The sequence below is a fragment of the Numenius arquata genome, chromosome 11, assembly GCF_964106895.1.
Source record: "Numenius arquata chromosome 11, bNumArq3.hap1.1, whole genome shotgun sequence".
NCBI classification, from domain to species: Eukaryota; Metazoa; Chordata; class Aves; order Charadriiformes; family Scolopacidae; genus Numenius; species Numenius arquata.
Genome location: NC_133586.1, coordinates 530,369 through 557,399, shown reverse-complemented (window position 1 = coordinate 557,399; position 27,031 = coordinate 530,369). Strand labels below are relative to the sequence as shown.

The 27,031-nt window shown below is 61.0% G+C and overlaps 1 protein-coding gene across 1 annotated transcript in view; it reads right to left on the bottom strand.

The window, feature by feature from the left end:
* RASGRF1 (Ras protein specific guanine nucleotide releasing factor 1) overlaps positions 1-26,473 on the bottom strand; it is a 38,298-nt gene extending 11,825 nt beyond the window's left edge. The window contains exons 1-15 of the mRNA XM_074155874.1: positions 26,198-26,473; positions 14,358-14,464; positions 13,483-13,630; positions 10,699-10,791; positions 9,747-10,000; positions 8,694-8,773; positions 8,053-8,246; positions 7,420-7,529; positions 6,101-6,219; positions 5,160-5,320; positions 4,318-4,381; positions 3,218-3,354; positions 1,999-2,081; positions 1,052-1,300; positions 325-695 (exon numbers count right to left, since the gene is read on the bottom strand). Of these exons, the coding sequence (XP_074011975.1) occupies positions 325-695; positions 1,052-1,300; positions 1,999-2,081; positions 3,218-3,354; positions 4,318-4,381; positions 5,160-5,320; positions 6,101-6,219; positions 7,420-7,529; positions 8,053-8,246; positions 8,694-8,773; positions 9,747-10,000; positions 10,699-10,791; positions 13,483-13,630; positions 14,358-14,464; positions 26,198-26,473 (2,446 nt within the window). The remainder of the gene's footprint in view (positions 1-324; positions 696-1,051; positions 1,301-1,998; positions 2,082-3,217; positions 3,355-4,317; positions 4,382-5,159; positions 5,321-6,100; positions 6,220-7,419; positions 7,530-8,052; positions 8,247-8,693; positions 8,774-9,746; positions 10,001-10,698; positions 10,792-13,482; positions 13,631-14,357; positions 14,465-26,197) is intronic.
* Between the last annotated feature and the right edge of the window lie 558 nt (positions 26,474-27,031).

Here is a 27,031-nt window from a genome sequence, read left to right as displayed (position 1 = left end):
ACACCACAGGAGTCACTGCATCACCAGGAGCATCACCAGCACCACAGCCATCACTGCCACCACCACTGCCACCACCACCGCCACTGCCACCGCCACTGGCCTCCCCAGCACATGGGGGGCTGCTGTGTGTGTGCTCATGGGGCGGGGGCTCCCCACACCCACCCCTCGCCAGCACACAGCCGTGTCCCCTGCCCCAGCCCGGGGCTGGGCTGCTGTAAAGCCCCCGGGCACAGTGCCCCCAATTTCCCCCCAACGTCCTTGTACCCCCTGCCCCAAAACCAGCCCCCTCCCTGCCCACCCATCTGTAAACCCCCAGCAACTCACTTTGCTTGCTCGGCAGCGACTCCTCTTGCTTTTCCGAGGCTGCTTCTCCTTCATCAGGGATTTTGTTGGGGTAGTTACTGGACACGTAGAGTTTGTTGATGTCCAGGGTGGTCTTGCTGAAGGGCGCCATGGAGGAGTACATGCTGGCATAGCCGTTGGAGGAGCAGCTCAGAGCCGCCAGGTCCAGCGCCTTCCCTCCCGTGATGATGGGGATGTTGAGGGAGAGCTTCCTCCGCCGGCTGGGGGACGAGGACTTGGTGATGGAGAGGGGCGGAGGCGAGGAGAACTTGCGGTTGGCTCTGGGGGACTTGGGGGGCTCGCCGTACAGCAGCTTGTTGTTCTGGCTGTTTGCAAACAGGAGCTCCAGGGACCTGGGCGGAGAGACAGGGAAAGGCTGAGCTTGCACCTCCGCTGCCTGAGGGGTCGTGAAGATCCCCAAGGGCAGCTCCAGCAGTGCTGGGTCTCCAGGGCACCCCAAAGTGAGCCCCCACCACCCCACTCCCACCGCTTAGCCCTCCCAGGAGCGAGTGTCACAACTCATGGGGACCAGGTGGAACAGCCCCAGGGTGGCACCAGGGCCGGGCAGGTCTGGGGAGCAGAGGAGTGACTCGGGACAGAAGAGGGGATGGGGGAGCGATGCCACAGTCCCCCCATAAACCCCGCTGGTCCCTGAGGGGCAGGATGGGTGACGGGGACAGGCACGGCCGCGATGCTCGTGCAGCCTCACCGTGCAGGGATGGCACTGATGGGCTTCTTGTAGATGGTGATGAGCTTGTCGAGGACGACCAGGGCGGTGGTGAAGACGCGGTACGAGTGCAGGAACGTGTTCAGAAAGTCAATGCTCAGGAACCGCAGGTCCGTCAGCCTCTCCAGGAGCCGCTCTACGCTTGCATAGCGGATCTGCAGGACCTTGCAGGAATTCATCGTTTTACTGAACCTAATGTCAACATCATCACAATACAAGCTGGCATCAGACCTGCAGAGAAACAAGATAATCTGTGGTTCCAGCCTGGAACGAAACCAAGAGCTGCCTCACACAAGCAGCTTCCCCCTGAGCTGTGGGGGACCCGGAAAGCAGCAGGGGGTCCTGAGCAGCAACGGGGCTGCGTGTGTCTGGGGTGTCGCTATGTGGAACAGGCAGGGACACCTCCAGGGGAAAGGAAGGAAATCTGCACCCCAGAAGGGGCGGAAACATCGCACGGTGCTCATCGCACAGGTTTTTGTGCAAAAAACACGGAACGACTGTCCCTGAGGGACACCCATGAACCAAGACCCTTCCCACAGCAGGTCGATGTGGTGGGGACACCCCCGTGCTGCCCTGTCCCCCCGGCTGTGCCTGTCCCCCTCGTGCTGCCCGTGTCCCTCCTCGGGCTGGGGCAGCCCCAGCACACACAGAGCCCGCAGCCCCTGCGCCCCTCTCCTCTGGGGGCTTCACACACATCCCCCCTTTTACTAGCATTATTTTTCCTCTGAGCTCTCCCCTTTGGCTGTCCCATCTCCCCAAGCACAACCCCAATCAAATGCCCTCCCCCAGCTAATTATCACCCTTCTGGGAACAGAACAGTTCCCCCCGGGCTGTGGGGCTTTGGGCAGCGCTTGGCTGCGGTGGGAGCTGTGCCATGGGGCCGTGGGACCCCCAGGCTCCCCGCAGCGCCTGGCCGCGGCAGCACTCACTTGATCATCTGGGGGACAGTGACCTTGGAGTTCTCCTCGAAGGCATTCATCATGAGGCCGTTGCAGCGGATGTTGTCCACGCACTGGAAGAAACGGGAATGGGAGATGATGGAGGAGGTGGGGACAACAAGGGTGGCCCCGCTGCCCCCCCGGGCTCGGACACGCCGTAAGAGAGCCCGAGCTCGGACAGGACATGGTCCTTGCCGGCTGCATCCACCGTGTGTGATGGGAGACCACGGCTGGGAAGGGCAAGAGCTTCTGATGGAAAACAGGAGCTTCATGATGAGGGTCCTGCATCCCTGTGGTGGGGGAAGCATCGCCCAGAGCTGCTCCCCAGCCCCAGCTCGGGGTGTGCGGGCAGACACAAAGGATTGCGAGAGCTGCCAGAAACCCCCTCGCACCCCGTACCAATAATAATTAAACTCCCCTCCCAGCCCGCTGGATGTTCTTGGAGGGACCCCGTGAGCAGCAGAGCAGCACCGGTCCCATCACTGCGGCCCACCAAGGAGGGCTCTGCTGGGCAGGAGCGGGGCTGGAGACCCCCGTGTGGGCAGGACTGGCCCCGGGCCCTGCGGGGGGCCAGGAACCCCCACCCCTGGCAAGGGGACGCAGGCAAGGACTTGGTACCACAGAGGTGGCCAGGAGGCAAACCCTGCTTAACCGATAACTTTCTCTTCCTCCCACCTGGGGACAAAGATCTTCAAAGCCATTTGCATAAAGCAAACGAAGAACGGGCGTAAATTGTTAGGACGTGCCTGAGCCAGAGGAGAAAATCCAAACCACGGATCTAGGTGTGCGGGCAGAGCATGGACGGGACAACCCTGCTGTGGCCGTGTCACCTTCCTACCCCACCTCTTCCTCTCCGAGCCACCGGACTCCAGAAAGCCTTTGGGATGGCCGGGCTCCTGGTGCACCCCAGCTCCAGACACCCTCTGCATGGACACGGGTGCCCAGGGCTTGGTGGTCCACCCGCGCTGTTCCCACCAGCCCGACGCTGTGAGACCTCAGCCCGTGGCAGGTCCTGAGCACCCCGGTGGTCCCGGGAAAGCACCCACCCCGGGTGCAGACCAAGGGGGGCACGACAGCCCCAGCAAACACCGAGTGTTAATTCTGGGTGCCCAAAGCCACCGCCGCAGCCTGCAGGGGGGAATCCCGCGGGGGCTGTTGATCCCCGGGGACCCTGCGCCCCAACATCTCCTCCCTGCCAGGTCCATCCTACCTGGCTGATGTCACTGGTCCACGCAGCCTTCTCCTGCCGGGACGAGGCCACGAGGATAACCGTAAAAGACGAGGAATCCTTTGGCTCCACCACGATTTTGAAGTCCAGATGGTCGATGTCTTGCCCCGATGCTTTTGCTTTGGAATAGAAAAAAAAAAAAAAAACCCACACAGCGATTGTGAAAAGATTTCCCCAGCCCTTCTCCCCCAGCAGAGGTTTTATCAAGGTTTTAAGGACATCGTGGCATTTTGTGGGTTGTCTGCGTGTCGGAGGTTTTGCTGGGCAAAGGCTCTGGGTTTGCAGAGTGAGGTCTCCACAGCAGGGGGGCAGCACGGCCACGGGCCAGGGGAGAGCCCGGGCTAGAAAACTCCTAATGAGGGCAAGAGAACGGAGCCCGTGGCTTTTCCCAAGCCGGCAGTTGAGCAGGCACGGCTGAGGACATCCAGCACCTCTGCCTTTTTGCCGTTGCCAGCACCCCGCCGTGACGCTCGCTGCTGCCTCGGGAAGGTCAGATTTGCATAAATGTGCATCTGCTTGGTGCACACTAAATAATTTACTTAATTAAACCCAGCCAGTAGATCAAGACTTTCTCCAATCTATCCAGCATCTGCATCTGCTCCAGCTCTGCCGTGGCTGGTTTCACGCCGCAGGGAAGAAGGGCAGGAATGGCAGGAGGATGCCGCAGCCGTGACAGGGGACATCGGCCACGCTGGCCCTGCTGCCATCGGTCCCCAGCTACCTCCGGCCGGGGAAGGCATCGCCCGGGGCCGGCGGCAACCTCGTGCCAAGGGTCTGGCATTAAGGGCAGCCTCCAGCGGGACCCACACTCCTGGCACCTCCCTGGAGCCCTGGGTGGGGGCTCTGCCCTCCCTGCGATGGGGTGACCACGCTGCAAGCCTCGAAACCACCCACGGCTCGCAGGTCTGCCGTGTGGACAACCTCAGCACAGGGGGTCCTGGAGCAGCCACGACTTTGCTTTTTGAGATGCCCCCATCTACCCCGCAGCCGTGGGGAGATGCACAAGCCACCCCCCCCGACCCCGCACCCACGGTGGGGGGCTGAGGAGGGGACCCTGCCCGGCGCGGGGCTGGGACACCTACCCTCCTCGTCGGTGCTCTCCTGCTCCTCCACCAGCGTGCAGTCGATGAGGGAGATCACGCCGTTCTGCGGGGGCGGGAGACGGGGCTCAGAGGCAGGACCCACCCCCAGTCCCCCATCCCACGCCACAGCCCACCGCCCCGGGGACAGGGATGGGGACGGGGCGATGCAGCCGGGGGTTCGCCATGGCTGCAGCGCTGCGTCTGCTTTCACTGGGAGAAAAAGCAGTTACTGACTGCTGGGACACGGCTGGGACATCGCCATTTCCCTCCTACAATCCATCAACTAATTTGTTTATAAATTATTTAATATGAGCTTTAAATTAAATTTTCCCAAAGTCTGTCGTTGTAATTATCAGCTCTTTGCCATGGACTGTAATTTTTCAAACTGATAATTTAATGCCAGTAATGAGCAATTTCTGTAAGATTCTTGCTCAATTAACTGCAAAACTTCCACCAACAGAAGCGTGAGTCTGGGGAGCGGACGGGAGGGGACGGGGAGCGTTACGTACAAACCTAAGCTGTAATTTCAGTTTCTCACTGAATAGATTGCAAAGGTTTCTGCTGCAAATCGGGACAACTTCTTTTTTATCGAGAACTTGCAATTTCTCCTCTTTGCCTGTGACTCAGAGCTCTGCACATCACCAACGAGGCGAAATAAATCCCACCGACCGCCTGCCCCCAGCTTGGCCCCCCCCTAGGGGAGGGCAGGGTGGTCTCGGGACCGCCGGTGTCAGTGGCAGAGCTCCGGCCTCTGCCCCCTCCCCGTGCAGGAGCCCAAGCCCCCGCACCCTGGCACCCTTCACTGGGGGCCACCAAGCCCCTCCCCATCCCATCCTCCGCACCTTGGTGAGATGCAGCTTGCCCCCAGAGCCCCTGGTGCAGATGATGAGGTGCTTGGAGAAGAGGAAGCACTGCCGCTCGCCCTCCTTCCGCAGCGAGAGGGAGCCCAGCCGCCCCCGCGTGATCTTCCCCTTCTCCGACATCGGCACCTGGATGAGGGACCCTGCGGAGGGGAGAGACACGTCCCTGGCACCGGCACCGGGGGCAGCTTCGCAGGGCACGGTCCCCGGGAGCGGGGCTAGCATGTCCCCAAGCGCCACGGCTGGGACCGGGGCTGGCCCCACCGGCTGCGCGGATTATCGAGACCCCAGGGACCGGGCAAGCACTGGCCACGGCCCCCGGCCCACCCTTGCACCACAGGGCATGGATGGTCCTCGGGGAGGTCAGGATGTGTCCCGCTGCTTCCCCGGCAGCAGGAAATCAGTAACAGCTACAAGCACTCTCTGCTCCGTGCGGCAATGAACCACGGTGCCCAGACCCTCTGAAGGTGAGGGGCTTCGGAGCAGAGAAAACCCAGAAATGGGCTGTATTTTTAAATGTCACAACTCACCAGAGCTGCGGAGGGATGTAGAGGGATGCGGAACCATGGGGGGACATGCGGAGGGATGTGGGGCTGCAGGGGGTGATGCAGAGGGACACAGGGCTATGGGGGGAGATGCGGAGGGATGCGGGGCCACAGGGTGGGGTGTGCAGAGGGATGCAGGGCTACGGGGGGGATGTGGAGGGATGCGGGGCTATGGGGGGCTGTGGGGGGGATGTGGAGGGATGCGGGGCTATGGTGGGCTGTTGGGGGGGATGTGGAGGGATGCGGGGCTATGGGGGGCTGTGGGGGGGATGTGGAGGGATGCAGGGCTATGGGTGAGATGCGGAGGGATGCGGGGCTGGCGGCTGCAGGGCTTTGCGTAACCTGCCGAGGGGAGGGACATCGCCACCAGCACCATACCTTGTCTTACAAAAGTCTGGCTGGTGTCCAGCAGGATTTCACACCCTTCAATGATCATCCTCTCTATGGCCAGGTTTTTTCGAATGTTTTCAGTCTCGCTCACTTCATCGTGCATTATCCTGAAGGAGGGAGAAGAGGAAAATTGGAGAGCGGCTGAGATTTGCACTTTTCCTAGCAGGTCCCTTCGGGCACACGGGAGGGGCTGCAGCAGGTAAGGCCAAAACCAAAGGAATTCCAGGAGAATTACAGCAGTCGTCTGCACCCACACAGACCCCGGGGCTCAGGAGGTCACCTACACATCAGCCTGGGCTGTGCCTCCAGATCTCTAAATACTGAAATATCTGTGCTTTTTGCTTGGAAATCACAAAATTCAGATTTAGGGCAGACGGATCCCCACCATCACCAGCCCCGTCCAACATCCCTGCTCCTTGAGGAGTGGGAAAAGGATGAAAACTCTTTTTATGGATCACCTCAGGACTGAGGAGTGCCAGTGGGTTTGGCGCCGTCGCAATACGCTGGGCAGAGGACACAGAGAACGCTTTGGTCTGGGAAAGGGGAGGATCAGAAATGGGGAATCGCAACCGATTCCCGGCTGCTCATTGCAGAGACCTCGGGGGCACTTGGCCCCTTCCCATGGGGCAGCCCCACCAGCACCCAGCACAGAGAGAGAAGGATGGAGCCAGACCTTTAGAACCATCCCAGCCCTCCAAAACTCAGATTTCATCACTAAGGAGCCCTGGAAAAGGCAGCCCCTGGCCAGAAGCAGCTGGGCTCCCATCACACCGCCCCAGGGATGGATTGGCACAGGACAGACTGGCACAGGAGGGCAGGAGATGGCACTGGGACACCTCAGCCTTCGAAACGCAGAGGACGAGGACAATGGGAGGGGGGTCCTGGCTAAAGCAGCATGGGCCGCCTTTGGGGAAGCTGGGCGAGCTCCCCAGGATGGCACCCACAGCCCCCCTGCACGAGCAGGCAGGTCCCCCAATGCCAGTGGCTCACGAGGGGTCTCATCCTCCTCAGGGATGGCCAACAGCAAACCAAGGACCGAGCTTCTCCTGCGTCCCACCCCGGAGGGACAGCACAACCCCTCCGTCACCATCTCCACCATAACTACCAGCACTGCACCCTCTCCAGTCCCCATGGGTTGGGGGCTGCCTGCCCCAGCCCCTCTCCCTGCCCACCCGAAGGGCAGCTCACTGCGCCGGCATCGGGCAAGAACCCCTCCACCAGCCCCAACCGCCCCGCTGCCATCGCTGCCCCCCAGTCCCCAGCCCCGGCCACTGGGACAGGCAGGGGTGGCCAGCTGTGAGTCTGACCTGGAGAGCTCTTCCAGCTTGGACTTGGCGTAATCCAGGCTGTTCCTTTCCACATGCTCGTGGGGAGTGTGAGCCAGCAGCTCGTGCAGCGTCAGGATGTACCGGGGGATCTGCGGCACAAGAGAGCAGAGGGGGCATCAGCCGCGGCGCCGTGCAGGGGGTGGGAGGGATAGAGGGGGCACAGAGGGCTGAGGGTGCCCACCCTGCACTGCTCCTGGGGACACAATGGCTGGGGACACCATGGCTGGGGGTCACTGCGCCTCAGACCCCCTGATCTGGGAGGTTATAAAAGCTTCAAAGCTCTTCGTGCTAAAACTTAATGAAGAGAGGGAAGAGCATGGGGTTTTCCCAGGGCTCTGTTGTTCCCCATCCCTGTCCCAGCAGCACGGGGGAACCGGGAAGCCGGCAGCGTCACCCAGAGAGTCCTCAGTGGCAAGCCCAGCAACGGCCCAAGCAGGTCCCAGGAGCAGCGTGGGACCATGTGGGGGTCCAGCCCCAGCCCATCTTCACCTCGGCTTTGCCTCCCCATCGCCCGGCGCCTCCTGCAGGGCTGGGGTTTGCACCTCCCAGCCCATCCCTCGCTGCCAGTGCTGTGGTAGCACCTCCGGGGCTGATCCCGGCACCAGCGGTCACCTGGAACATGGGGTAGGTCAGGAAGGTCTCCAAGGTCCTCTCCTCGCAGTCGGGCTTGGCCTCGTAGTGCTTGAGCAGCTTGTCAAAGTCCCGGTTCTGCTTGCAGTGCGCCAGGATCTGCAGGCTGTACTGGTGGTTCCTCACGAACTCCTGGTAGATGTTCAGCATGGGCAGCAGGATGTCGAACAAGTCGGCTGCGAGCGGAGAGGTGGCGGGGAGGTGGGCGTGCTGGTCCTGCTGGTCCAGCCCCCCAGCTCCTGACCCTCCTCACCCCCAAATCTCACCCAGGGCACCCCCAGGCGTCCTGCTGCTTGTGCAAGCCCCAGAGCTGCCCAGTTGGGGTTTTACAGACACCCAGTGGTGCCAGCTGAGGGTCCCATCAGCCACAGCAATGCTCTTCAGCTCCAGCTCCCCCGTGCACAGCCCAGCCCACCCCTTCCACCGCCCGGCAGAGCCAGGAACGCGGGAATTGGGGTTCTCTGGGGGTTTTGGCTCTGGTCACTGCCACGGAGAAGCAGCGCGGTGCCGTGCGACGCATGTCACGGCTCGCACAGCGCCTGGCGAGTTGCATTAGGAGGAAGAGGGCGGTCTGGGCTCCTGGGGCGAGCAGGAAGGAAACGCGGTGAGGAGGCAAGACTCACCCAGCACCAGCGTGGGCCAGCTGGATATCCTCGCCTTCAGGCCCTGGTAAAAGATCTGGTGCAAAAACATGATCGTTTCGCTGAAAGACAAACCAAGGGGTGAAAAGAGGTGAACAAGCGGCAAATGATGAGTGATGAAGAGGGTATCACCAGCCCAAAGGGGGAGCCCTGGGGCTGGCTGGGGAGGTGGCTGCACACGGTGAGGTGCAGAGAGGGTCCCCAGAGGCGCATGGGGGGAGAGGAAGGAACCGAGCAGCCCCAGAAGTCAACCCTGAAACGCAGGGGACCCCAGATCCCACTTCCCGCAGGGGAATGAGCCACCCCCTTCCCAGACCAGCCCCACAGATCGGCACTGGCTGGGGGGGGCAAAAGTGCCATCGGCTCCCCAGTACCCCCTGCCCAACCTGGGACCCCAGGGCTGGCACCCCCCAGGGCTGGCTGGTGAGACACCGCTGGTGTCAGTACCACCCCGGGATGGAGCCATTTCAGCTGCCGTTAAACCTGGCAGGTAGGGCTGACACACACTTGGCACCACGGTGGCTGGGCTGGGGTCAGCGAGTGCCACCTCCCACGGCCACTCTCCTCACGCTGTGCGGTATCTGTGACCCCGTGTCGCAGCCGCAGCTATGCCTTGCCCCTCTGCACCACCTCCCCTGAGAGCTCCATCCTCCCCGCTTCCCTCGTCCATCCCTATCCACGGGCTGTTCACGCCAATGGACACCATCCTCCCCCTGGCCAGAGCCAGGACCTCATACAGATGGGCTCCTGCCAGCCCCAGAGCACTAGCCACCATGGCCCCTCCTCATGTCCCTGCCAAGCACTCAGCAAGCCGCTTGTCCAGGCATCCCATGGGGATGGCGAGCTTCCATCCACGGCTTTGGGGACCAGGCTGTGGGCTCCCGGAGAGCTCCCCATCCCCGAGCACCCCAACACCCATTCCCAGGGGAGGACAACAGGCTGTGGACACCACCATCTGCCCGGAGGCTGCCAGCTCCATCGCAGGGGGAGCTGCCGAGCTCTCCCCTTGGAGAGGACCCCCAGGATGGCACCCACCTGTTGAGGAAAATGCTGCTGACGTCGTCGTGCGTGATGGGGGGCTTCTTGGAGCTGGCTGCCATGCGCAGCGGCCGCAGGAAGTTGTTGACGAGGATGTGGAGCTGCTGGACGTACTCGGCCTCCGCCTCCAGCATGCTGAAGACCACCTGGTTCCTCTTGCGCATGCTGTCGGCGTGGGGGGACCTGATGTAGTCCTGGATGATGGTCTTCCACTTCCTCCGGCACAGCCAGCCCCGCAGGAAGCTCTGGACCTGCCGGGGGAGCAATGGCCACGTTAGGGTCCGGGCTAACGAGCCAAGCGGACACCCTGTGGCCAGCACGGTGCCGGGGCTGGGGCTCTGCAGTCAGGTCTCCCTGCCTCTGTGCTGGGGTGGGCACGACGGCGCCTGTCACCGCTGCTCTGAGCCCCCCCGCCTGGGAAACGAGCAGTAACTCATTTAAAAGCACTTTCTTATTGCAGACAGTGCCCTCTTTTCCCTTTGACAGAGATGCCCGGAAGACTCCCGGGAGAAGCAAGGATCCCGTGGTAACTCCTGACCCCCGCCCCCGGCACAGCCACCGCTTCCCTGCCAGCAGGACTGTGTGGGTCTGGGGGCTCCCAGCCTGAGGGGTGCTGAGCCCTACCCGGCACCCCACAACTGCCCGGGGAACCACAGCCCCCCTGGAGCCAGCACCTCTCCAGGCACCCAGACACACGGAGATCTACGGAGACACTGGGAAAAGCTTCCAAATATCCCTCGTGTGAACGAGCATCTGCAGCACATCCCGCCCCATGCCCAGAGCTCCGTCCCACCTGCGGCTGCTGCCCCAAGCCCCAGGCCCCATCCCACTCACATTCGGGGGGCCAGGGCCAGCGGAGGCTTTCCCGGGGGTCGGGCAAGGGCAGGACCTGCTGCCACTGTCCCTCAGTGCCCCCGTCCCCCGGTGCCCCCCAGCCACCACCACCCACCTTCTTGATTTTCTTGATGTCGCTGTCGTCGTCACTGGGCGCGCTGGTCTGGCCAGCCTGGATGCGCTCGTGGTCCTTGAGCAGGGAGGCGATCTGTGGGGACAGCGGGGTGTGAGCGGCCGCCCCGGCGCGTCCCGGCGTGTCCCTGGAGCCGGGGACAAACCCCCGGGAACAGCAGGCGCCTCCAGCTGAAGCACAGACGGAGGGACACCCTGTGCCGATTGGGTCTGACTGGGAGGGGGGTGGATGGAGCAGACAAAACCCTGCAGAGCTCCCCGGCACCCCCCGAACACCCCCAACACCCCACGGAGACGGGGGTCTGGAAACCCCGCGGGTCCCCAGTGCCAACCGCATCCCTCCCTCCGGAGAAAGCCTTCGCGGGCGAGTTGTTAGAAAACCAAGTTGGACAGAAATTGGCAGAAAAATCTCAAGTCATTTGCACCCTGAAACTTGCGGCCAGGGCCGAACTCTCATCCAGTCCCAGCTTTCCAACAGGGATTGCACCGAATCTCCTCAGCTTCCGGAGCTGGAATTTTTACTGCTTCTCGCCTGTCGTTTTTCTCAGTCCCCTGCTCATCGCCCTGTCCCTGCCCCCATGGCCACAACCACCGCTAAAGCTACGGGAGAGGGTGGGGAAACACAAAATGTACCTGCAGAAAAGGAAAATTGGGAAAAAGGTGATTAGGATTTTGATTGTATAGAAAATAAGAAAAAAAGTGGGAAATGGAAAGGAAGGGAAAAGAGGAAAAAAGAGGAAAAGAGGAAAAGAGGAAAAAAGAGGAAAAGAGGAAAAAAGAGGAAAAGAGGAAAAAAGAGGAAAAGAGGAAAAAAGAGGAAAAGAGGAAAAGAGGAAAAGAGGAAAAGAGGAAAAGAGGAAAAGAGGAAAAGAGGAAAAGAGGAAAAGAGGAAAAGAGGAAAAGAGGAAAAGAGGAAAAGAGGAAAAGAGGAAAAGAGGAAAAGAGGAAAAGAGGAAAAGAGGAAAAGAGGAAAAGAGGAAAAGAGGAAAAAAAAGAGGAAAAGAGGAAAAGAGGAAAAGAGGAAAAGAGGAAAAGAGGAAAAAAAAGAGGAAAAGAGGAAAAAAAAGAGGAAAAGAGGAAAAAAAAGAGGAAAAGAGGAAAAAAAAGAGGAAAAGAGGAAAAAAAAGAGGAAAAGAGGAAAAAAAAGAGGAAAAGAGGAAAAAAAAGAGGAAAAGAGGAAAAAAAAGAGGAAAAGAGGAAAAAAAAGAGGAAAAGAGGAAAAAAAAGAGGAAAAGAGGAAAAAAAAGAGGAAAAGAGGAAAAAAAAGAGGAAAAGAGGAAAAAAAGAGGAAAAGAGGAAAAAAAGAGGAAAAGAGGAAAAAAAAGAGGAAAAGAGGAAAAAAAAGAGGAAAAGAGGAAAAAAAAGAGGAAAAGAGGAAAAAAAAGAGGAAAAGAGGAAAAAAAAGAGGAAAAGAGGAAAAGAGGAGGCGGCTGCTGGGGGAGCCAGACACGGGCAGGAGCTGCTTCTGATTCACGGCCACAGCCCGGGAGGAGGAGAGGACTTCCACAAAACCCAGACGGTAACAGAGCTGTGTGTTTTCACACCTAAGGAGCTCCCCAGTCCCCCCAAGACTAAAGGCAACCTTCAGCGTACCCTGACTCATGGGCAGCGATTGCTGTTCACCTGTACTTTTTAACTCAAAAATTCAAAATTTAAGGAAAAGACCACCATAAGGACGTGCCAACCCACTCCTGCCCTCGCTGCCTCTCCTGTTGCCTCCTTCGTGGCAATTTTGACTGAGGGTGGACGTCTCAGCCCAGCAGGACCCCCTCCCGGCTGCCTCCAGCACGGAGCTGCTGCCCGACCTTCCCCGCTGGACACCAGGATGGCACCAGCAGCAGGACCGGCTCCGGGGTGCCCTGAACCCGCCGGCCCCATGGCACCAGCACCACCAGCAGCCCAAACCCCAGCACTGGGAGGGTACCCAGGGCAGGTTGCAGCCCCACGAGGGGGGCCAGGCAGCGTGGGGCAGCCCCACACCTGCGAGCATCTTCCTCCTGGGTGCCTTAGAGACGCCGCTTCCCTCAGCACTGTCTGCTGAGTCACTTTGGCATTTTGTTGCTTTCTCCGCCGTAACCTGCGTCACGTCACCCTTCCCACATCCCGCCAGCAACCGGCTGCGGGAGCTCCTGGGACCAGCTACAGGCAACGGGTTTTCTGGGATGCTCCCACTGAAGGGACGCTCCCTTCTCAGAGAAGCATCCGTTTCTAGCACCGTGCATGTGAATCCCCCGACATACCCGGGCAGTGCGGCTGGCAGCTGGCACAGGTCCCCCCCTGAGGCCACCAATGCCTCTTTCTTTCTCGGTCACTGCCCTGGCTCTGCAGCAGCCGGCAGATGTCACCACCCGGCACACAGCACGCAGAGCGGGTCTGAGCAGGGCATCCAGGATGAAAATAAGGAAGGTGATAAGGAGTCCCCATCCCTCCCTCAATACCGACTCCCGGGCCCAAGGGACCAACTCATCAGCCTGTTTGTTCCCCAGCGCTCGCTGCCGGAGCGAACCCTTCCCTGGAGCATCCCGGGGCTGGGGACCACAGTGAGCCCCCCACACCGCGTCGGGGCCACTCACTGCACGGCTCCTGCAGGAAAAACCTCCAGCCAAGGTGATGCCAGAGAAGGAGCCAGCCTGATGTCATTAAAACACACATAAACCCACCGGCTGTGAGGTCGCCCGGTCCCTGCCAGTGTAGTGATGCCACCCGCAGCCCCCCGGTCACCCCGGGGAACGGCAGCAGATCTGGGGGGCGATGCCAGGCTCCTCACCTCGGCCTTCAGGCGCTCGATCTCGATCTCCCCGTCCTCGATCTGCTGCCGGAGTTGCTTGGCAACCGTCTTCTCCGTTTCCACGATCTGCAGGAGATGGAGGTACTTCTGCATCAGCGCCTCATGCTCCGTCGCCAGGTTCCTGTAGCTGCAGGAGGACAGGGCCGTCAGCACCTCTCCTCCCCCCGACCCGCTGCCATGGCCCCCCCAGGACACGCAAGCACGATTAGGTGTCTGCACACTGCAGTTTTCGGGGTGTGGGGGGGTGTCTCCTGCCTGGCTGCCCACATGCTGCCCTGGACCCTCCAGCTTGGGGTACCCAGGAGGCTCTGGCAGTCCGGGGTGCTGCTGCTCAGAACCGAGCGATTCGGAGGGGACTCGGGTTCCCCATGAGGGTGCAAACAGAAAAGACATTGCAAATTTTAAGGAAATGGTAGGAGACCAAAAAAACCCCCAAACACCCATGGCCAAACCTCTCCCACCTACTGCGTCCCAAAAGCTTAACGAGGAGGAGGACACTTGTGGCAGGAGCTCCTGTGAACATCTGCTCTCATTAAGGTGCTGCAGCAGGGAAAGACCAGCTTGCGAAAACCTCCTTCTGACCTACTGCTATTCCAGATTAAACCCTTCCTGATGATCTCTGAACCCAATGATGAATTGGGCATCCCTCCGGCACCAGGCAGTGCCAGCCTGCTGGTGCAGTCACCCCCAGTGGGATGGGGATGGGACGGGGACAGGCGCGGGAACGGGGGGGCACATCTGAATGCAGCCTCTGGCTCTGCACGAGGGTCCCTGAGACGGGGCTGGGGACCAAAGGGTCTCTGCTTTGCCTGTTGGCAGAGCGCCCCCGGCTCTGCGCTGGCGGAGGGCGATACCTGGCGTGAGCTATGGCTGCCACCCACTCGTCGCAGTCCTTGGCATCCTCCGTCCTCAGCTCCAGGGTCTTCTGGTTCTCATGGTTGAAATTAACGGTAAAGTAATGCTGGGGGAGCAAACACAGGGCGAGTTACTGCCTGCTCGCACAAGGCCATTAGGAAAGCGCTTTATGATCCACCACAGGGCACTTCATTTAACAAAAAAAACCAAAACAAAATAAAAAAAATATTTTGAAAGCTGCTCCTGCCGGCGGGGCAGCCACGGGAGAGGACAGGGCTGGGAAATGCTCCGAGGGGAAATGCCGCTGGGCAAAAACTGGGCTTCAGATAAACCTAAACCCAACGAGGAGCAGGAGGCTGCAGGCCTGAGCCCGCAGCCATCGTGCTGGGGACAGCCCTCACCTGTGGAAAGGGGCAGATGAGCAAGGGTGTTCAGCCAGACCCAGCACCAGGCATCCCTGCCAGTACCCCTGCCCGCATCCCTGCCCGCATCCCTGCCTCCATCCCTGCCTGTGTGGGCAGCGAGCACCCTCAGGCATCGACACAGAGCCCAGCTGCTGCCGGGGGCTCGGGGCTGGGCAGAGCCCCGGTCCTGGGCAGTCGCAGGGCTGGAGCCGGGCGGCTGTGAGGGGCAGCAGTGGAACAGGACCTGGCACAGGACTATATTTAGCCTCCCTTGACATTTACAGTATTTGTGCTAATTGTGCGCGGCGGCAGCCCGCGCCGGCTGGGGTTTGTGCTGCTCCTGTGCCTTCCTGCAGTCTCCAAGGAAACAGGTACCACGCTGCAGTGCCGGATACTGCCCGGAATAACTGGGATAAAATCAAACCCACTAGAAAAAGCTCATCCTGGCGTTATCTGCTGCTCTGTTAGCTTTAAGGAGGGATCTGAATTATCAGGTATCGTGGCAAAAAATTGCCAACCCAAATCCAAGCTGCAGCAGCCGCTTGCTCCCTGACTGCACCATCTCCTGCACCCAGCGCTGCCCTGGGGCCACACCAGAGCCCTCCCGCAGAAACTGGGGGGCAACTGGTTGTTCCTGCGACCCTGAGCCTCCTTTACTTCTCTCCAGGACCTTTTAGGTGCAATACCTCTTTATTACTGAACCCACAGACAAGTTTTCTCCTTATGAAGCTTTCTCCACGGTAGAACATGCTATCGTCCCTCTCCCACCCCTTCCCCATCCCACCACGGCCGGGCTGGCAGTGGGACACGTCTGGAGCTGCAGCAGCTCCACAGCCCTTCACTTCTCATCCCTTTTTCTTCTCCCTCCCACCCCCAAAGGCTTTTATTGGCAGCAAGACATCTCCGAGAGAAAATTCACCAGAAATTTTTGGTCTCTGGCACAGTGCGGGGAGTGACGCCTCCCTGCTTTGTGCTCCCCGCTCTCGCACCCCTTCCCTTGCAAACAGCGCTAAAAAGAGCTCGTCAGATCGGCAGCTCTGGAAATCCTCCTCCTTCAGCGCCGGCTCAGGAATGTCACCAGCTGTGCCAGGGCACTGCCGAGCACTCACTCCCTGGCCCCGGTGTCCTGGCCCCGGGGACACAAGGGGTCGGAAAGCCCTTTCTCAGCCCCGGTGCCCCCGTGAGCTCCCGGTGTCGCGGGGACAAACCTCCCCAACACCACGGCACACACTCTGACCACCCCACGCTCCACCGACGTCGACAGCCAGAGCTTGGCTGGGTTCCCATGGGACAGAAACATGGGGAGATGCCTCTGGGGCTCCCCCAAACCACTCCCTGCCTGGCGGGAGGGGACGGCGAGCCCTGGGCTGCCCTTCCCGGGTGCTGCGGGTCCCTGGGGGGATGCGGGGGATGATGCAGCACCCGTGTGTGCTCCCACGGGCGAGCAGGACCAGGCATCGTGCCGGGATAGAGCACTCTGAGCCCACCCAGGGCCCTCAGGGACAGCAGCACCTCGCACAGCTTCGGGACTTGCTGGATTTTAACATAAGGGCTGTCAGAGCCTGGGGCAGGGACCCACCCTGCTTCTCCCCCTGCTTCGCCCACCAGGTCCATTGAGGCACCTCCTGACACACCAGCACCAAAAGCATTCCATCAGAGACAGCTTCTGCCTCATCTAACTTAAACGCAGAAGCTCCTGAAGGTTTTGCAAACGGCAGTTTTGATGCTGTCGGCAGTGGAGCCGGGCGATGTGGGGCTGAAGGCTTCCCGGGGGCAGCTCCGGCAGCCGCTGCAGGGCTGTGGCCAGGACGGTTTGGTCCCGACCGCTGCTCCACGTGCCACGAAAAGCTGGCTCCCACAAGCACACACGCACCGCAGCTCCCGTGTCACTCTGATTTATCCCCACACAATACCCAGGAAGTGCAGCGCGCTTTGCGAGGAGGAAGTTATTTTATATTTGAATAATAAAACTCCCACCACCTTTTATCTCTGCCTAAATTATGATCCTTCTCCGTTATCACAGTGACACATCAAACTCGACAGCCCAGGAGTGTTTCCAGCGGCACTCACCGTGTGGGGGGGCCGAGGCTCAGCAGCAGCAGGACAGACCCACTGACAGGACCAGCCACCCACCGGCACCGGGACAGACCCACGGACAGGACCATGGCTGTCACTGACACCGGGCAGGGAGCAGCAGGGTCAGCCCCCACCTCCAGCATCACCCCAAGCCCAGCTCCCCCGGGGGCAGTTGGTGCTGCTGGGCCACCCCTGCCCGCTGCAGAGCACAAATCACCCACAGCTTCAATCTGCTGCTTCTCACCCTCACCTGTGCTCGTTTGAGCACCTCATTAACTCCCAGCTGTGGAGGCACCGACACCCCCCACTCAAACCACCTCTTACTCCGCTTCCTGGCAAACTAAGCAGATGCAATTCCTTAAATCCCTCATTACGGGGCATTTTCCAGCCTTCCCTGTTTCCGTGGTGCCTCCCGAGCACTCGGCTGTGGGATGCACAGCCCCCAGTGCTGCAGGATGCATGGCCCCCCCAGACCCCGGTGCTGTGGGGCTTTCACTTCAGGAAAGCCCAGAGCCCGGGCGGACACAGCAGTTCTCCTGGAAGAACGACACGGGAGCATTTCAGGTCACAAAGCGGGATGTTAAAAAGCCCACCCACGGCCAGCCCCAGCCCTGCGACCATCGCCCAGTTCTTCCCAGTCCCCCTGCTGCGGGAAGGGTGGGCGCTGGACACCACGGAGGGGGGTTACTGAAGCCCCTGATGTGCAGAGACCCCTGGGCTCAATGAGAAACCACCCGTGGTGCCAGAGCCCCCCCAGGACCTCTCCTCTCCCCCACCTGAAGGGCTCCACAGGCTGCTCCAGCTCTTTGCCCGGGGAAGGCACGGTGCCTCTCCAGCAGTGGGGCAGAATTTCAGCAGGTTAATTTGGGGCTCTGCTGAAGGGTGGCCTGGAATGGAGGGACCTGGCCCAGCACCCACCACAGCCCCCCTTGAGTCCCCTCCCCAAACTCTGCTCCCTCTGTTGCTTTTTCTCCAAAAAATCCCCCGGCACCAGCTTGGCTATTTTTACTGAGGAGAGTACAATAGCAAAATGCTGCTCGGGAGCTATTTCTGCTTCCAGAACCTCAACAAGCGACTTTGAATTAATGAAGGAGACTACCAAGTGATTAACGTGCAGGGACTATCTCCCAGAAATGTCCTCCCACATGTCTGATGTCCCCGGGCTGGCACTGCCAGCGCAGCCACGGCTCTGCCCTCCTGCCATGCCCAGTGCTGGAGAAGCAAAACCTCCTGCGCCTGCACCCCCAGACGTGGTCCCTGCTGCTCTGGGACACAGGTCCCCATGCACCGCAGGACATGGGACCCCGGTGACCCCAAGATGGGGGTCCCCGCACACCCCAAGATGTGCTTTGCCCACTGCCTGTCTGATGCCCATTCTCACCCACCGCAGCTGGGACGCTCGGGCTCCTCCATCCTCCACATCCTCGCCGAAAGCCAAAGAGATGATTACAGAGAGTGTGTTTGGCGTTGTTTTGGGGGTTCCCACGCCGGGGTCTTGCCAGGACACAGATCCCTGTGTCCCACGGCCACAACACGGTGCCACGTGGTGCTTCCACAGAAACATTTACCCTCTGCCCGGCTCTGGTGAGACCCCACCTGGAGCACCATGTCCAGCTCTGGACTCCTCAGCACAGGAAGGACATGGAGCTGTTGGAGCGGGGCCAGAGGAGGCCATGGAGATGCTGGGAGGGCTGGAGCCCCTCTGCTGTGAGGACAGGCTGAGAGAGTTGGGGAGGTCCAGCCTGGAGAAGAGAAGGCTCCGGGGAGACCTCGGAGCCCCTTCCAGTCCCTAAAGGGGCTCCAGGAAAGCTGGGGAGGGACTCTGGATCAGGGAGGGGAGCCAGAGGACAAGGGGGAAGGGTTTGACACTGAAAGAGGGGAGATGGAGATGAGATCTGGGGAAGAACTTCTTTGCTGTGAGGGTGGTGAGAGCCTGGCCCAGGTTGCCCAGAGAAGCTGTGGCTGCCCCATCCCTGGAGGGGTTCAAGGCCAGGTTGGAGGGGGCTTGGAGCAACCTGGTCTGGTGGGAGGTGTCCCTGCCCAGGGCAGGGGGTGGCACTGGGTGGGCTTTGAGGTCCCTTCCCACCCAAACCAGTCTATGATTCTATGATTTAAGGATGACCGGTGAGTTCCCATCACCCGGCTGGCCCCTGCCACCCCACCCTGCCCAGGCAGACCCTGCCAGTGCCCCGCCGCCAGCTCAGCATCCAGAGGGGACCTGCTGCCGAAGGGGATGGGGACAGAGACTCCCAGCGCCGCCACCCACACGGAAGAGGGGACCCTCACCCTTTCCCACACACAGCGGTCTCGTTGTGCCATCACAAGGCGCCTTTCCCACCCGTGGCAGATCCCCGCCCCCATCCCCTCTGCAGTGCCGGGGACCCTCCTGCCCCCCACCTGCCCGTGGCAGGCAGGTACGGGGCCGCCTGCCCACCCAGCGGATGGTTATTGCAGCCGACAGAAAGGGCAAGGGAGGAGAATTCTCCTGCTCTGGATGGATGAGTCTAAAATCCACAGCCAGCGATGGCAGCTTTTAACTCCCCTGACCTACATAGCCTGTGCTGCGGGAAGCCGGGGCCCGGGACTCAGAGGAGGAGATGGGGACTCAGGCAGCTCATTTCCCTGCAGGCAGTAAGAAAAAAAAAGAATCCCAGAGGCTGCAATTTCTCTCCTCTGCTTCAGGACGGGCCGTCAGGATGCTCATGCAGAGGCAGCAGAGCTGAGCATCAGCCGATTCGGGAGACCGCAAGCAAACAGGAGGCAAGGGACCCTCTGCAGCGAGAGGCTTCACCCCATGTGAATCCCACCCGAAGTCCGGGGCAGAAACATTTGTAAAAAAAAATAAAATCAATTTTTCCCCTCTGTGACACACCATCCAGTGACGCCTGCATTGTACATGCATGGTGAGCAGCCCCCCGGCTCGTGGCTTGGAAATACAGCCTTGGCATCACTCTGGACGGTAATTAATGAAGAAACCAGCGTTAAACCAAAGTCCTGACCCTGGGTACATCAGACATTCAGACCTCGGCCAGATTTCACATTGCTGTAATGACTCTGCACCTTCGTATTTGCAAGGAATCTGCAAATTGTGTATGTGCAGCTGAGAAAATGTCCCTGAGGCTGCTGAGCTGGGGGGACTGGGCTGGGGGCAGGTTTCCTTCCCCTCTCCCCCTGCTTCTTTAACAGATTTCCCTGATCTGTTGGGTGAGAACGTGTGAGTAAAGGTGAAGGACTGGCTTCGGGTTTAACACGCAAAAATCGGTAACATAATCTCCAGATTTATGTTGCAAAAAAGCAGATTGTATGTAAATACGTTGATGTTTCTGTGCTGCTGGTGTGAAGGCTGAGTTCAGCCCGTTGCAGAAAGCCTGGCTAAAAGTACATGAGTCCAGGAAAAGTCTAGGAAGGTTTTAATTAGAAGTTTACAAAAACCCATCAGGACAATCTAAGAGGCAGGTGTTGTGGCAACGACCCAAACGAGCGAATCGAGGGGAATTAAGCTGATGGGAAGAGCCAAACAGCTTAAGGCAAGAGATCTCTTAATCAGAAGTGGTCCATACATTTAAAATGAATTAAAAAAAACCATACTGAAAAATGTCCTTTTAAACTTTTAAATACCATTTTCTTTTTCAGATTTTTTTGTTTTGCAGGTGAAAATGCTCTCGGCCTTTTTGCTTTATCAGAAACCACCAACCTCTGCTGACTCCTGGTCTTTGGCAACCAAAATACTCCAATACCTGTTTCACTGCTTCAGCTGGGAGTTTGGCCGCACAAACCCGCTTTTTCTCCACCATCCGACCACCGGCAGCTTTTCCTCCAGGATTCCCACTGCCCAGAGGGAGCTTGAGCACCCTGGAAGTTGGAGCTCAAGGACCCGAGACATCGATGCTGAACTCAATTCCGGAGCTGGAAAACCCCGGGAAGGTGTTTAAAGCCTGCTCCGGGGCTTGGGACAGGCGGAATTTCCTGCTGAGCTCATGATATCCCAACGGATCTGGATGCTGTCCCCAGCCTCGGGGCCGTGCAGGGACACACTTTGCACTCGCCATGACGTGCAAAAGGCAGCCATCACCCACGGCAGGTCTCAGCCTTTTGGAAAACTGTTTGTACACATTAAAAACCCCCACAGCCCTGACCACCGCTGCAGGATGAGCGCCGTTAACGTACACACCTTGCTTGGCTCACGAGTGCCACAGACACCGGTGAGCCCAGCGCGGAGCAGCCCGGGGTTGAGGCTGGCCCTCCGCAACCTGCCCAGCGTCCCCCCCCAGCACCCCCCGCTGACGGCGTGTGCACTGCCCGGGGAACAGCCCACCCCATGACTTCAGCTCCTCTGCTCACACAACACCTGTAAGGGGGCCACGCTGCCCCAAAATTGCCTTCTTTGGATTTATACGACGAATTTTGGGGAACAGCTTTTCATGACAAAGGCAGCTCCCGCGGAGGCGAGGTGTCCTGCACTCAGACTGGGCTGCAATCTCTCCGTCGCCATCAGTCACACGGATGACACCACCTTATCCTGTCCTTTGAATAAGCACCATGTGAATAATCAGAAAAATGGCAATCAGGCAGCAGCACGCTCAGACAGACACCCCGAAGAAAATCCAGACTTTTCTAGAAAATGAGAAGCGCTTTACCCTCCTGTGCAAAGCATGTTCTGCAGCCTCAGCTGCGGCTGGATCTACAGCTAATGTAGGATTTCCATGTGGCATGGGGATGGCCGGCTGTCTCCCAGCAGCCTTGGCCTTCCAGCATCCTCACCCTGCATCGGAGCATCCTCACCCACCGCCTGCATCCCTGCACTGGAGCATCCTCACCCACCACCCCGCACACTCAGAGCGGAGCAAAGTGTGCCCAGGCTCGGGGTGCCCATGGACACCCTGCTTGCCCCAGTGAGAAGCTGCTCTGCAGGTGGAATCTGTCCCCTCCTGCCACCGGGACTGGAGCTGTGCCCTGCTGTGCCCAGGAGGGGAACCCCTTGTCTGCGGCTCCTCTGGCCATTGCCAGAAAGAGCCAGGGGTCCCGGGGAGCACATGTCATTGCCAGGGGGGCTAGGAGAGCAGCACCCAGCAAAGACACTCGCATCCAATGCTGGAGGAGAAGGTCTGGGCAAATGCCTGGCTGCTCTGGAAGGGCCATCACCATGCTCTTCCTCAGAGGGATCGGCAGCAGGTGCCTGCCCCGTGCCACCCACAGAGCGAGGCTGCGTTTGTCCCTGGCTCACCCACAGCAGCCCTCTCCGAGGGTACCGGGAGCTCTGCCCCCGCGCAGGGACAGGCAGAGCTGGATCCCGTGGCTGCTGCACCCCCGGAGAGCTGCCCAAGCTCTCCTGCTGCCAGCAATGGCTCTGTCAGCGGCTCCGAGAGAGAGGGAATATGCCACCGGCAGCCGGGACTGTTGCAGGAACCTGCCTCCCAACACCCCACAAGGGAAGGTGTCCCCAGGGTGCCCAAGCATCTCCCAGCCCTGCTTCCCTCCAGCTCTCCCAGCACCCCAGGGATGGGTGACACGGGACAGGGTGCCCACGGTGACCGTGCTTTGTATCTGTTCAGCACCCACTCTTTGTGCTCCGGTGCTGAGAAGAGAGGTGGCTTCCTTGGAGGCTTCAGGACGGACCGTAAGGACGCTCACAAGCAGGGCCAGGGCTGGACACGCTTCAGGGAGCTGGAAGACAAGCTCTTTCCCCGAGGTGCCGGTGGGAAATGTTTCCACAAGCCTTCTCCCATCCAACTAGGAAAGCACGGCCACACACACCCACCCACTGACCGCTCATTTTCAGCTGTGAATGGTGGTACAAAAATGCCTCCTCGAGTCTCCCCTGCCCCATAGAGCACCCACGATAAATGTTACCCCAGCCCTGGCAAACGCTTCAGAGGTGGGGAGGAAAGATCTCCAGCCACAGGCTGTGTGCTCCCGAGAGCAGCCCAGGCTTTGCGAGAATAAAAGACTCATGGCTTCAAAGAGCCCCCGAGTTTCCAGTCAAGGGTTTCGCACGGTGCCACCACTTGACTCAGCATCATCTCGGCTCTCACCTGAGGCGCAGAGGGCGGCTGGTGAGGAATAACCCACGGCACCGGGGTACGGGGCTGCAGATCTGCCTCGAGGCTGGATCCACGGATCGAACCCAGCCGGGATCTCCGCTGCCCCATGTGTGATGGAGACACCCCCCACCCCATGCCGGGGCCTTCCCGGTCCTGAGGTCAGGGATGGATCAGCTCTGGACCCCCAGCCAGTTCAGCTCCTCCACTCAGATTGCACCCTGCCTGCGCCCCACCACACGCAGCCCCAGCAGGGGCACCTCACCTCCTCCCCCCTCCCCTGCATCGCGGCACGGACCCGGGGGTCTCGCCTGGCCCGGCCACCAAGAGGCAGGAGATGTGACCACGTGAAGGCACATCCCAGCATCCTCACCCTTGGGGGGCAGGCGGACCCAGCAGCCCCTTCCTCCCGGCCACAGCCTGAAGCCCACCCAACAATAAAATCTCTTCCAAGTCAAACTGGGGTGAAGAAAATCTCATATGCAGAAAAACGTAACAAAAACAGAAAGTAAAGTTTCCAGAGGCATCCAAATCCCCTCTTTGGCATTTCAGTTTTTCAAATAACTTTGCTCCTTTACTCTCCCGTGCACTGTGTGCTAAAAACACACTGCATGTCCAGCAAAGCAAAACACGTGAACTTTAAAAAAGAGGGGGTTTTTAAAGACCCACCTTTTAAAATTTCCCCTTTGTGGAGAATGTGAAACCTTTCAGGCTTTCCTCCAGTGCAGAAGGCATCTAAACCTGAAACTCCTCTGCTGCAGGGAACACTGTCCCCACAGCTCCAGCTGCAGCTGCCCGCATGGATAAATACCCTCGGAAAACAATTAATGGTGATCCCAGGCAATGCTAGAAATCTCCTCAGCACCTTCCTTTCCGATGAGGAGCAGGTGATGCTGGACACGGCTGGGTACCCACTGGAAGGAGAGGCTTTCTCTGGTTTGCAGGACCCGGACCCTTCCTCCCGGCGTCCTGCGGGCTCTGCGTGCTGTTCCCTCCTTCCCACCTCCCGCACACTCCCCGCTGCAGACCCGCACCAGGAATATTCTGCTGCTTATCTCGGCTGCTATGCCATTAATTAGTTAGCAAAGCAGTGGGCATTCAAGTGCTCAAGCACTTTCATTTAAATGTGTCCAAATGAATTATATAAAACCATGGGCCAGCCCCTAAACCCTGGTACATCGCTGCAGACCCGCAGCCTGGGAAATATTTGCTGTGGCAGCATCTCCCTGCGCCGCGACAGCAGCCCCTCTCTACACCGAGGATAAACCTTCCAGCTGCGTTTTGAGCTGGGAAGGGGCTGTGACATCCTCCCCGGAACCTTCACCTGGTGGAAAATCCCTCCTGCACAACCAGGAGGAGCCAGACCCTGGCGAGCGAACTCGATTTAAACCAAGGCTGAGTGAAGCCCAACCAGGAACACGCAACAACATGGGTTACACCGGTACCCACAGGGACACGGCTGACAAAGCAGGACGGCAGCGTGACCCCCTTGCAGATGCAGACCCTTCCTCGCTGCTGTAGCCGACCATTGGCACGCTGGAGGCTCCTCCAGTGCCGGAGCCAGGGCTGCGAGGAGGCACAACTGTCACCAAAAAAAAGGGTATTTTGCTCCAAACAGGGAAATATTCCTGTGATCCCTGCTGGGAGTGAGGAGCCGCACCACGGAGTGGTGGTGCTGCACTGTCTCACTCTTGGGGCAGGGTTTTTTGGGGGTGCTGAGCATGCCATGATTAGCCAGAGGCAACGAAGGGGCTCGTTTCCTTGCAGCCAGACCCCTGCCACATGGGGGGGTCCCAGCGGGGCCCGTCCCGCAGCGCTCCCCACCACCCCCCGGGAGCCGGCTCAGGCAGGAATTATGCAAGACCTGCAGAGCTGGACCAAACGCAGGGAGCCTCCTGCGAGCACCGGGCCTGGGCTGGGAAAGGAAAGGCCCCCCCGGTTCCTCCTTGCCAGGGGCTCCCCGGTGCCCTCTGTGACATGGGCACCCCCCCGGGTGTGCGGCTGCACTCCACGGGCAGCGGGCGAGGGGGGGACGCAGCCGCAGAGGGCTCCTTTCCGCGTTCATGAGACCGGAGTTGATTTTGGGAGCTACGGCAGCGACGGATGGGGATTTGCACACCCCCCCAGGCTGGAAGCCAGCCCTTCCTGCCCCCCTCCCCGGCAACAACCCCTCCCCTGCCTGGCTGCACCCCCAGCTCCGGCAAACGACACCAGACAAACAAGCCAGAGGTTGCCAGCATCGCACGCCACACTGCTCGGTGCCACCCTGCCCACCCGGGAAAGGCACAGCCAGGGGAGAGAAACCCACCCCCGGGCCGGTCGGGGGCTGCCGTCCCTGCAGCCGGGTCCCCAGGCACCGGGGGGACCCGAATTCTCCCAGGGCCTCGCACCGGCTGTGCCGTTTCCATGCGGTTCCACCCGCAGACATTAGCATCTGGCGAGGAGCACTGCAGACAAGTGCCAGCCCTGCCTGTGGCATGGGGGGCTCCCAGCTCCGCGTCTCCCCACCGCCCGGGGCGGGGGACGGGTGGCACTTCCAGCCGGTCGGCGACAGGAGCACGAACCGCACGTGCGGGGAGCGGGAACGGGGTGAAATCCGTGAGAAAACAAGGCCCTGTGACACCCACCGCTCCCCCACCCCCGCGCTGAGCACGGCCCCATGGTGGGCACCACCGTAGCGCCCACGCCGCGGGGCCGGGACCGGGTTTGCCCCCCAGCACCCTGCCAAACCCCGGGGGGCGCACACGGCGGGGTGCGCCAGGCCGGGCAACACGGGAGCAGAACGGCCGAGCCACAGCCTGGACGGAGCGGCCCCGCGGGACGCCCGGGCCCCTCCAGGCCCCGCCGGGGCCGCTGCCCCCAATCCTGGTCCGGGGCGGGGGGGGGCGCGCCGCGGACACGCGTGGGGCTCCGCTGCGCAAAGCGCGGTCCGCGGCCGCCGGGGGGCGCCCCGCGCCGCAGCCCCCGCCGCCAATTACCGGCGGCTTAATTAGCCGCGATGGGGGGGTGGGGGGGGCGCCGGGCAGAGCCCGACACCCCCACAACGAACCCACCCGCCGCCCCGGGGTGCGCTGGCAGCGCGGTCGGGAGACCGACGCTACAACCACGGGGAGCGTCCCCCCCCCTCCCCCGGCCGGCCTCACCCCCCGCCCCGGTCACGCGTGGGGCAGGTCCCGGGCAGGTCCGCTCCTCGGGGGGAGCCCCGAGAAAGGGGGCCGGGACCCCCGCGGGGGCTGAGACGGACCCGGGACATCATCTCCCTCCCACAGCGGCCGGTGCGGGGGGGGGGGGGCGCCGGCCCCGGCCCCCGGTGGCGCCCACCTGCTTCTCCAGGGAGTCCTTGGCCGAGAGGGAGGGCTTGGGGGAGGGCGCCCGGTCGCAGACGCAGCCCTCGAGCAGGTAGAGCCCCGAGGGCCGGGAGCTGGAGTCGGTCTCGAAGTAGAAGAGCATGTTCTGCAGCAGCGCGAACCACTTGGTGTGCCATTTTGTGTTGTCGGAGCTCCGCTTGCTCAGGTAGCCCTTCCTGGCGCCGTCCTTCTTCGCCAGCAGCCCCAGGTAGGTGACGTGCCCGTCATTGAGCCGCATCCCCTTCTGCATCTTGGTGGGCACCGCCAGCTCCTCACATGGTCCCCGCCGGGCGGCCGGCGGGCGGGTCCCTGGCGAGCAGCCGCAGCCCCCGCGCCCGCATCAGCGGCTCCCGCTGCCCCCGGAGAACCGGCGGCCGCCGCGGCGGCTCATGGCGCGGCCGAGCCCCGCCGCCCTCCCCGCGCAGCGCTCGCCTCCCGCGGCGCCGGCGGCGGCGGCTCTGCCGGGGGAGCGCCGCGTCCCGGAGCCGCGTCTCCCGCAGACGGGGCGAGTCATGTGATGCCGGAGCCGGCGGCGGCACCGGGAGCCCGTCAGCGCCGGCCCGAGCCGCGCCGAGCCCTTCCGTGCGGGGCCGGCCCTGCCCCGCCGCCGGTTTGCGGGGGCGGCCGCGCCGCGCTCCCCGGGGCCGCCCCCCCGGGCCGCGGGATGCCGGGCCGCCCCCCCACCGTGCCCGCCGCCAGCGCGGCCACCGCACCGCGCGGGACCCCCGGGCACGCGGGACCCCCGGCAGGGACGGACCCCTGCCCCCGGCCGAGAGGGACCCCCGGGTACACGGGACCCCCGGGCCAG